The 12,215-nt window shown below is 33.4% G+C and overlaps 1 protein-coding gene across 1 annotated transcript; it reads right to left on the reverse strand.

Annotated features, from left to right (window-relative positions):
- LOC108661927 lies at positions 8,013-9,395 on the reverse strand. The gene is made up of 3 exons (XM_018120919.1): positions 9,042-9,395; positions 8,226-8,936; positions 8,013-8,162 (listed from the first exon to the last, which is right to left on the reverse strand). The coding sequence occupies exons 1-3, from the start codon at positions 9,393-9,395 to the stop codon at positions 8,013-8,015; spliced, it is 1,215 nt and encodes a 404-aa protein (XP_017976408.1).

Consider the following 12,215-nt stretch of genomic DNA (forward strand, 5'->3'; position numbering starts at 1 on the left):
AAAAATGTAATATGTAAGTGGAAACACATATTTCATGATTTAAATTAAATTTTGAAGTCTAAAACATTCGTTTAAAGTAAAATTATAGCTATTTGAATATAATAAAAACATTAAATAAAATATTCTATTTTCTTAAAACACAATATTTTCAAAGTCTTCCTAAAATAACTTTTGTAACGTAAGAGTAAAATAAATTTATTCATATAGTAATAAAAGTAATTAAAGTATGAAATTTCGTTTACAGTGACACGTGGGCCTCTAACTAACCAAGAAGGTGTAGAGCTACGAACCCTTATTTCCTATGATGCAACTCCGAGATTAATTCTCGTCTTAATCAACTATCAACAAACTATCTTGAGCCTGAAAAATGGATAGGAAGAGGGGTGAGATTATGATTACATAATCCCAGTGAGTAAACAATTACCATCAAAAGCATCTAAAGCCTAGTAGATGGAGACAATATAAAAACGTTATATCTCAATAATGTTCATAACACAAAATTCGTTTCAATCTATACCAAACAATTTCTTTTCATCAAAATTTCCCGGCTTATGAATTTCTTAAACTTGACCACTGCCAGAATCATTCTCGCGGGTACCTTCGTCAAGGTATCCCACTGAGACCGCCAAGGCTGTTCAATGACCCATACCCATAAACATGTTTTCACATCTAACACACAGCCGTTCCTTGACGTTGGCTGAGTCTCACTCTCACGTGGTGGCCCGAACGTGAGGTGCACTCAAATCATACCTCAGGAGATACTTCACCCAACATCTCCCCCCGGAGGTAAGTATATAATTGAGTTACCGTGCTCCTCTCATAGGCAGTCCATGGAAACCCCCACCACTGCAGTGACCGTTTAATATACCACCAGACCCATAAAAATTTCAGTAGCTTAATATGGCGAATAAAATTTAATCCAGTCTATCGAGACCAATCCAAAACTATTCATATATTTCATGTCAACCCCAAAAAAATTTAGCCATCATGCTACCATATTGTCATAAGCCCCAATTTCAATAACATATAAAATCATAAATTTCAACACAGTCTCTATATACTCAATTTTTCCAAAACAATATTTGATTTCAAAATCAGTATAAATCTCATTTTTATTAAAAAACATTTTAATTGGGAAACATAATATTTTATAATTTAAACTCACCATTCAATAAAAGCATCAAACAAGTATAATTACTATAGATATTTAAGACGATAAATTGTCCACTCACAGTTCTAGGAGTCGATGTACTCCTAATCCCAGTCTTCAAGCACAATCTCTGTACTTTTACCAGTGTAATTTGCTCACCATCTATCCACAATGTACAATACATAATTCACCACATCAATGCTTGACAATTATAAAATCAATTCAGGCTCGGTATATATGCATGATATGATATACAACTTATCCGACTACACTTTAAATACGGTGCTGACCTAATTCGGCCTATTATCTCCAATTTAACTTCAAATCAATTCTTCTCACTTTCTACACTCCAATTATACTTAAATTACCTTAGTGACTACGAATGAGATTCAATTTATCTGTCCCGATAGCAAATTACGAAAATGCCCCTAGTGGGTAAAAATTCTTATTTTTGCTCCGAAAATTCCCATTATTTTTCTAGGCTCATAATTCATCATTATTCATCATAATTCCTCAAATAAACATCAAGATCATCAGCCAATATTCCCCTAGAAAATTTGGCCAATAATGGTAATGGAGGAAAATAAATTCTTTTCTTTTTGTTTTGTTCCTAAATATACTAAACTAACTTAAAACACTAACATAACTTAAAATCAAATTAATCTAACAAGTTTCTCTCTCCTAACCCATTTTTCAGAATTGAATTCATCATAATAACTCAATATTCAACCATGAAAATCAAGAACAAAAGCATGGTAAGCTAGGTATCAAGGAGAACTAAAGAAATTCTAACTTACCTAGCTTGTTTCCTTGATTTCTTCACTTTTTCTTTAAATTTTCACCTAGGTTTTCTTGTTTTTCCCTTTGTTCTTCCTCTCTTTCTCTCTCTTCCTTGCTTGGCCGGCCATATGAAGAAAATGGGCTGATTTTATGCCTTTTATAAAGAAACAATAAAATAATAAAGGTATGACACATGGCATTTTCTTATTGGTCTATTTTTAAAATTTTAAAATTTTAATTCTTTTTATCTCCACCACACAATTAGTCAATGGTCAAAATGAGGATAAAGGAAGACCATGTGCTGAAAAAATGTCTTGGTAGTCGAAAATTACAATTTTGCCCCTGGGGTGACAAAATTACCATTTTACCCTTTTACTCCAAATTATACCGAAATTAAAATTTTTCACTTCTAAACCTCAAATCTTACTCCAATAAGTCAAATTATACTCCAATAAGTCAAATGGGGCCAAAATAATCTTTTCTAAAATTCTCATTTTATCTCCAAGTGGCAAATGACCATTTTGCCCCTGAATAGCGAAAATTTCAGTTTGACTCCAAATTGATCCTCAAACTCCGAATCACCATATTAAACCATTCTGGGGCTTTAAAATTCTTAATTTCATCTTAAAATTTCTATCTGAACTAGTTCGAGGCTTAATCGACTTAATGATATCATTAGGGGTAATATCGTCTTTCAACGATTTTCTCAAACTTTCTAAATATGCAACCATTCCATTGAGCATGTAAATGACGTCGTAATTATTTTATAAAACAGGGTTTGACATTATTGCTCTTCCCATATAGTTACCTAATTATTTTTGTTCATGCATGGTTAAGTTTTTGCATATACCTATAGATTTTTATACTTGTATTTATTTTCTATAAACATGCTTGATATATAACATTCATTACTTGAATGATATATTTATTGTTTTGAAAGTTTGTAATAAAATATTTTTTCAAATAAATTTCACAATTTTCATAAATTCAAATGCTCGCGGCAACACGTAAGTAAACTACCTAGTTATAGTTAATTTCATCTATAAAAAGAGTAATTTAATTCTAAATTTTAACAAATGGAATATAATTTTCATAACAACTTGAAAATTTGTATGGTATGAGAATTTTCAACAAGACTTTTTTTTATATCCTTTTTAATGGAAAAAGCTACAAAGCTATTTTTTGTTTAGTGAAGGCTTTCGAATTACCTAAACTAATATATGAGCTTAATATTTATAAAAAATTAATCAATATATTAAGTTTTTAACTACTTTGGATTAACTTTCAAAGTAATCCAATTGAATTCTTGAAAACTTTAACAACTATGAATTGTGGTCAATATATTATATCAAAAAACTTTCAAAATTAAGTTGTGGTTGGACAAATGGATTGATAATTGTGTCCTCTCTTTTTATTTCCTCATAATTTTGCTTTTGTTGCTAACAAATCAAGTTGCATTCTGGAACTTGAGATTTGGACTGACAATATCTTGTCTTCAAATATTAACCTCTATAAAAGGCTATTTGATGGGAACTACCCTTGTGGGAGGAATTTACTGTTTTGATTAATAAATTTTACACCCATGCTATTGATCCAAACAAAATCACCTAAAAAGTTACTTCTAATTGCTCTTACACATCTAATTCCTTTTCTAAAGATATATATATATATATAATATTTATATTTGATGCATTAATAGCATATAATTTCTATACACTACTAGAGCATAAGATCATGCCACCTCATTAAAAAATAAATTCAAAATTTCAAGGGAATTAAAAATAAATATTATTAATTTTTTTAAAAAATTAAAAATAAAGATAAATTTTTTTTTATCTCTCTAACTTTCTCTTATTCAATCTCTTTCTCTTCTTCCCTCATCTATATTAGGTTCAAAATCCTAAATTTCTTTTTTGAAAAATAAAATATTAAATTCTTAATTTTGATTCTTAAATGAAATATTTATTGTACTATATTTCTTAGTTTCATTCTTAATATTTATTTCACTCTTCTATTTGAAATTATTTTCAAAAAATGATAATAGATAATCAGATAAAATCTTTGATTTGTCCAGTAATGATTGATTTGCCTTGGAGTAAGTTGAATGAAATGAATAAAGCTAATGGAAAAGGTGGAAAACAAAACATCAGCCTTAAAGAAATATAATTGCCTTATGGGAATATAAATGCAACAAGTCCTAACTTGCATAGCAATATGCACACACAAAAAATCTGTATAACTTAGACTTTCTTCAATACCCAGCAAGTCCACGTATTTCAGGTTTGTTGGAGATTAAATAGGATGAAACAAAAAATCTACCGTGCGCAACCTCTTTTTAGATCTATAAACAGATGAACCCAAAAAACAAGCCTAAACAACAATTTGTAAACAAAAATACATTTTTTTCTTTACAGCGTGAGTCCCAAAAGATTATTTTGTTGAAACTTTAGAATGATGTTTTCACAGTGAGAGTTTCAAAGGTGTTCGAAAAGCCTCTTTTTTTAATCAAATAAAAGTGATAAATAAACAATCACAATATATAAAATGGTAAACTAAGAAAAAGATTGAAATAAATATTATATTTAATAATCAAAATTAAGAATTTAGATTTTTTAAATTATAACAAGAGAAGAAAAAGAGATTGGGTGAAATGGAGTTTGAGAAAGAAAAAATTATTTTTTATTTTTAAAAAATAATAATATTTATTTTTAAGTCCCTTAAAGTTTTGAATTTATTTTGTAGTAAGGTGGCATCATTTGATGCCCTAATAATGTATAAGTGCTATACACTGTCAGTGTATCAAATATAAATCCATATATATGTGGCTAAATCCTGATCTTATTTATAGTCTAACTGTAAATAACTAATATTATTATATTATAACTCGAATAAAATATTGTAGTCTAACTAATAGTATTGAATAATAACTTTAACTAAATTATTTGTATAGTTATCTTAACACTCCCCTCAAACTCAAGACGGTGTGGTGCATACTAACTTGAGTTTGAAAACTAAAATAAACTGTTGAAAATGCTTTTAAACTCAACTGTGTCGTAATGTGAGGGTTCGGGAACCCGACCACCAAACGTGAGTGAAAACTCTAAAAAATTAGGAGTCGCCACCAATCTTTTTTACTAGGTGCGATTGGTCACCTATTGACTCGATTATAATCCATGAAGCCTTAAATTAATTTTAAGCGCACCGAAAAGAACCTTAAACTGGTCTGCGTTTTTTTAGATCTAAATTCGGGAGTACGGTTACGCCCGGGGAAGGATTAGTACCCTCGGGACGCCCGTTCCATGAACGGTACCATTTTTAGATTATCCTATTAGGCTTTAATTTTTTAAGTTCACTATATTTCCTTAGTTATTATTCTCTTATTTTACCTCCTATTTAACCTAAAATGGAATGCAAATGTGAGGCAAGATGAAATGCTTGTCGTGAGATAAAAATGTCAGACAAATAACCTTTTATCGAGGATATTCTCTCGAATCCACCTATCATACTGGTGGGATCTGGGGTACGCTCTCACCTAGGGAATTATTCGAGAAATTCGCCTTCGTAAATTCAACGAATAAATCCCGTCATCGGGGTCATCATACGTTTTCTTTTAAAATAATATTTTCGTGCATAATGAACCTAATACGGGCAAAAGCCTTTTATTAAAGATGTTTCTCGAGCCCTCCCATCATACTGGTGGGACCTGGGGACACCTTTTCACCTACAAAACTTTCTGAGGAATACCCGCCTTCGTAAGATCCTCGGAAGATCCCATCATCGAGACTTAAACTCGAAAACAAAAATATTTATATGCAATGATATGCATGATGCGACATATATATATGCTATGCTAATGCAATTATCTATTTTATTATTTTTTTGTCATTTTTTTATTATTTAATTATTATTTTCATTTTTGTCATAATCCGCACCCTGCCAGTCGTACCTTTCTCCCCTTTTCTCTTTTTTTTATGATTTTTTTTAATAATAAAATTTTATTATAATTTTTAGTGTTTACAGTTGCCCCTCTTTGCGCATTTCGAAATCCGAAATAGTGCAAAGACGTATACACTGTATTTGACTACTTCTTTAATTCTCTTACCAATGGTTTTTTTTTTTAATGAGACTCCTCAAAGCTGAGGCGACGAAACTTTAAAAATGAACTCCTTAAAATTGAGGCTACGAAACCTTTTTTTTTTTAAATGAAACTCCTCAAAGCTAAGGTAATGAAACTTCTAAAAATGAACTCCTCAAAGCTAAGGCAACGAAACTTTTAAAAATGAACTCCTCAAGGCTGAGGTAACGAAACTTCTAAAATAAACTCTTCAAAATGAGGCAATGAGATTTTTAAAAATGAACTCCTCAAAACTGAGGCAATGAAACTTTTTAAAATGAACTCCTCAAAACTGAGGCAATGACACTTTTAAAAATGAACTCCTCAAAGCTGAGGCAACGAAACTTCTAAAATAAACTCCTCAAAAATGAGGCAATGAGACTTTTAAAAATGAACTCTTCAAAACTGAGGCAACGAAACTTTAAAAAATGAACTCCTCAAAACTGAGGCAACAAAACTTTTAAAAATAAACTCCTCAAAACTGAGGCAATGACACTTTTAAAAATGAACTTCTCAAAACTGAGGCAATGAACTTTTAAAATAAACTCCTCAAAAATGAGGCAATGAGACTTTTAAAAATGAACTCCTCAAAACTGAGGCAACGAAANGGTTAGTTTATTTTTTTTGTTTTTCTTATTTTTTGTTTTTTTTTGTTTTTGTTTTTGTTTTTTTGTTTTTCTGTTTTTTTTTTGTTTAAATGAAACTCCTCAAAGCTGAGGCAACAAAATTTTAAAAATGAACTCCTCAAAACTGAGGTAATGAGACTTTTAAAAATGAACTCTTCAAAACTGAGGTAACGAAACTTTTAACAATGAACTCCTCAAAGCTGAGGCAATGACACTTTTAAAAATGAACTCCTTAAAACTGAGGCAACTAAATTTTAAAATAAATTCCTCAAAACTGAGGGAATGAGACTTTTAAAAGTCTTGAAACTAATTACCTAGAGGTTTTAAAAGATGCACCCGGAGGATTTAAGAGAATAATGTGCCCGGAGGTCTTCAGAATGTACCCGGAGGATTTAGGAAATGTGGCTCCTCAAAAATTGAGACAACGAAACTTTAAAAATGAATTCCTCAAAACTGAGGCAACGAAACCTTTTTCTTTTTTTGAAATGGTGAAAAATAATCAATTCCTCATATAGGGTTCTACGACTTTAAAGATGAATTTCCTTCTTTTTAGTTATTTTAAAACTTTGAACATGGCAATTTAAATATCCTAATCATCTTCATCAAATTTTTTTGGGTGTTTTAGAGCCTTCTCTTTGATCAATGGGGGATGAACCGATCACACTTCCTATCTCTCGTCTTCCCCAATTCATTGCTCACAACTGTTTTCTTCCTCTATCATATGCATGGTCCAATCATTCTTCACATTTTTACTGTTCTCCATTCTGTTGCTATTTCCATTTCTTTCTCTTTTTTCTTAGTCTTTTCTCTTTTTTCTTTTTTATATTACCAGACTCCATTTCGTTCCCCATCAATTATGATCCTTTTTCAAAATACTGCAAACATTTCTTTACTTTATCATTCTCTTTATTAAATATCATTCCAATTTTATGACAAATGCAATGCAATGTACTCATATCTCCTCTCTTGGCAAAATGGAAATGATGACAATGTTGGAAGCAAAAAGGCTATTTTTCATTAGAAAAAAGGGAAGTTTCTACAATCAGGCATAATGACAAGGAACAGGGGAAAGCCAATTAATACAAAAGAGATACAGTTCTTTCTTAATAACTATTTTGATAGGTATTGACAGTAGTCTCGAAATTTTATCTCGAAACAGCCACAAGCGTCAGCTCTCCTATCTTTTGTCTGAACATCTCGGATCATATTTTCACCCCTTCTGTGTTAAGCCCTTGTAGTATTTGGACCTTCTTCGTGTCTAGACCGCCCTTTTGGGTTTTCGCCCTAAACACATCTCCTAGATTCAAGCCGCCTTTTCAAGTTTCAACTTGAAATTTTTTTTTTACGTAAAATATTTCTTGACAGCATCGGCATTCACAGGGTTGAAAAACTCCCTTCCGTCCATCTCTGCCAAAATTAGTGCTCCTCTTGAAAAAGCTTTCTTCACCACAAATGGTTCTTCCCAATTTGGTGTCCATTTCTCGCAAGGATCCTGTTGGTTCGGAAGAATTCTTTTCAATACTAACTCTCTCTCTTGGAACTAACAAGGATGTACCTTCTTGCCATATGCCCTCATCATTCTCTTTTGAAACAACTGCCCATGGCAAAGTGCCGTCAACCTTTTTTCTTCTATGAGATTCAATTGTTCATAACGAGCATTAACCCATTCGGCTTCTTCCAACTGTACTTCTTTAAGGACCCTTAGGGAAGGGATTTCTACTTCAATTGGTAAAACTGCTTCCATCCCATATACCAAAGAGAATGACGTAGCTCCCGTGGAAGTTTGGACTGTTGTGCGATAAGCATGCAAAGCAAAGGGTAACTTCTCATGCCAATCTTTGTATACATCTGTCATCTTTTCAATTATCCTTTTGATGTTCTTGTTGGCTGCTTCTACCGTTCCATTCATTTTTGGGCGATAAGGCACTGAATTGTGATGCTTGATCTTGAACTTGGCACAAACCTCTTTCATCATTGAACCATTGAGGTTACTAGCGTTATCTGTGATGATTCTTTCCGGGAGACCATAGCGGCATATTATTTCTTTTTGGATGAACTTACATACCACTTTCTGGGTCACATTGGCATAAGATGCTGCTTCTACCCACTTAGTGAAGTAGTCAATCACCACCAGAATAAACCGATGCCCATTTGATGCCTTCGGGGTTATTAACCCAATCACATCCATGCCCCATATTGAGAATGGCCATGGTGATCTCAGTACATTCAGTGAATTTGCAGGAGTGTGGATTCTGTCTACGTATATCTAACACTTGTGACACTTTCGAGTAAAATCTATACAATCCGTTTCCAACGTGAGCCATTAATACCCCGCTCTCATGACCTGTCTTGCCAAAATATGGCCACTTACATGTGCCCCACAAATTCCTTCGTGAACTTCCTCAACTATTCTCCGAGCTTCGGCTGAATCCACACATCTCAAAAGCACTTGATCCCTACTTCTCTTGTATAAGATGTCCCCATCCAAGAAGAAATTCATTGCCAACCTTCTAATGGTTTTCTTATCATTTTCTGAACTTTGTTCCGGATACTGCTGAAACTTGAGATAATGCATACTATCATGGTACCACGGTTTCCCATCTACTTCTTCCTCTACACTGGAGCAGTGTGCGGGGCACTTTCGAAGATTAATCATGATGGGTTGAATCTTGACATTGGTACCAATGTTGAACATTGCTGCCAGCGTGGCTAATGCATCAGCCATTTGATTCTCCTCTCGAGGTAAAGGGTGAAGCAAATCTTATCAAAATTTCCAATTAGCTTTGAAACATACTTATGATACCGGATTAACTTCGAGTCACGTGTCTCCCATTCTTTTCGCAACTGATAAATGACCAAAACAGAATCCCCATACACTTCCAAAACGTGAATTTTCCTCTCGATTGTTGCTTGAAGACCCATAACACAAGCTTCATATTCAGCCACATTATTGGTGCAATAGAAGTTGAGTTTGGCTATGACGGGATAATGATATCTTTCGGCTATACTAACACAGCTCCTATGCCATGCCCTAAGGTGTTTGAAGCTCCATTGAAAAACATCTTCCAATTCTCTTTCTCCTCCGATTCCTCCTCACTTGTTTGACAAACCAACATCAGGTCCTCATCTGGGAACTCAAACTCCATTGGTTCATAATCCTCCTCCACCCTTTCCACCAAAAAATCTGCGATTGCACTTCCTTTGATAGCTTTTTAGGACACATATACAATATCATATTCAGACAACAACACTTGCCATCTTGCCACTCTACCTGATAAGGATGGTTTCTTGAAGATGTATTTAATAGGATCCAACTTCGCAATGAGCCAAGTGGTATGATATAGCATGTACTGCCTAAGTCGATGCACCGTCCATGCTAAAGCACAACACATTTTTTCCAACGAGGAATACTTGGACTCGTACTCAGTGAACTTTTTACTCAAGTAGTAAACTGCTCTTTCTTTCTTACCAGTTTCATCATGCTGTCCCAACACACATCCCATTTATCCTTCATTTACTGTCAGGTACAAAAGGAGGGGTTTCCCAGCCACAGGTGGTACTAACACTGACGGACTCAATAGATATTCTTTAACCTTGTCAAAAGCAACTTGGCACTCCTCGTTCCATGCCTCAAGATTGTGTTTGCAAAGGAGCTTGAAGATTGGGTCACATTTGAGTGTAAGTTGTGATATGAACTGGGCTATATAATTCAACCTTCCCAAGAATCCTCTAACTTCTTTTTGCGTTTTGGGAGGAGGCAAATCACGAATTACTTGAACCTTATCCGGGTCAACTTCTATTTTTCTTTTAATGACGACGAAACCAAGTAATTTTCCTGAAGTGACTCCAAAAGTGCACTTTGTCGGATTTAATTTGAGCTGAAACTTCCGTAACCTCTTAAATAACCTTTCAAGATTACTCACATGGTCTTCTGTTTTGTGAGCTTTTACAATCATATCATCCACATACACCTCAACCTCTCTGTGCATCATGTCATGGAAAAGAGTCACCATGGCTCGTTGATAAGTTGCCCCAGCATTCTTCAAACCAAATGGCATTAACTTATAACAAAAGGTCCCCCACATAGTTATGGAGGTAGTTTTTTCTTTGTCCTTTGGTGCCATCTTAATTTGGTTATACCCAGAAAAATCATCCATAAAGGAAAACATGGAATGGCGAGCAATATTGTCAACGAGGGTGTCGATATGGGGCAAAAGAAAATTATCTTTTGGGCTAGCTCTATTCAAATCTTGATAGTCCACACACATTCTTACTTTCCCATCCTTTTTAGGCACTGGGACAATATTTGCAACCCATTCAGGGTACTTAGCTACTTCCAAGAATCCTGCATCAAACTGTTTTTTCACCTCTTCCTTAATTTTCAATAGCATTTCATGTTTCATTCTTCTCAACTTTTGCTTAATTGATTTGCATTCAAGTTTCAAAGGCAGTTTATGGGCTACAATGTCTGTATTGAGTCCTGGCATATCTTGATAGGACCATGCAAACACATCTACATATTCATGAAGTAGCTTTACTAGTTTTTCTTTTTCAGTCGGCACCAACGTTGAAATACCCCATACTTTGATATGGTGATAAATAAAGTTGATCGAATGCAAATTGAGGTCAATTAAAATGTTTAGAAGTGATAAAAGATGAAAGGAGTAGTTTAGGATAAAATATTTCGCAAGTGAGAAAATAACAACAAAATAATAATAATTTTATCGGAGAAGAATTTGTGAGATAAAAGGCGATTTGGAAGTCAAGTGAGGCATAATAAGGTATTTTGGGTACCAAGGAGATAAGATAAAATTTTCAGAATAAAATAATATTTTATTAATAAAATAATATTAAAATATTAATATTTAGCCGGATGTCGAAATCAATCATGAAGAAGGATCATATGGTTGATCCAAGTGGGGGAGAAGATGACAAGCCCGACTCTATAAAATATTTGTCATGACATACATGTGATGGATAGCATGTTTGCATGCTAAGAGAGTCTCGAAAAATTTACAAAAGTCGGTATTGTACCTAGACGTACAACAAAGTTGATTTAAGCCTCGAACTAGATCAAATAAAGAATTCACAATGAAATTAAGAATTTTAAAGTCCCAGAATGGTTTAATATGGTGATTCGGAGTTCGAGGATCAATTTGGAGTTAAACCGAAATTTTCGCTATCCAAGGATAAAATGGTCATTTGCCACCTGGGGACAAAATGAAAATTTTAGAAAAGATTTTTTTGGCCCCATTTGACTTATTGGAGTATAATTTGACTTATTGGAGTAAGATTTGAGGTTTATAAGTGAAAAATTTTAATTTCGGTATAATTTGGAGTAAAAAGGTAAAATGTTAATTTTGCCACCCTAGGGGCAAAATTGTAATTTTCCACCACCAGGACATTTTTCCAGCACATGGTCTTCCTTTATCCTCATTTTGACCATTGACTAATTGTGTGGTGGAGATAAAAAGGATTAAAATTTTAAAATTTTAAAAATAGACCAATAAGAAAATGCCATGTGTCATACCTTTATTATTTTATT

The sequence above is a fragment of the Theobroma cacao genome, chromosome 5 (genome assembly GCF_000208745.1).
Source record: "Theobroma cacao cultivar B97-61/B2 chromosome 5, Criollo_cocoa_genome_V2, whole genome shotgun sequence".
Taxonomy (NCBI): Eukaryota; Viridiplantae; Streptophyta; class Magnoliopsida; order Malvales; family Malvaceae; genus Theobroma; species Theobroma cacao.

Bases quoted from the DNA above. Each gene is read 5' to 3' on its own strand.
- LOC108661927 (XM_018120919.1), bottom strand. From the start codon at position 9,395: ATGGCTGATGCATTAGCCACGCTGGCAGCAATGTTCAACATTGGTACC. The intron at 8,937-9,041 runs GTAAGTGGCCAT...CACAAGTGTTAG, and splicing joins AAGGAATTTGTGGGGCACAT to ATATACGTAGACAGAATCCA. The intron at 8,163-8,225 runs GTACATCCTTGT...CCGAACCAACAG, and splicing joins TGAGGGCATATGGCAAGAAG to GATCCTTGCGAGAAATGGAC.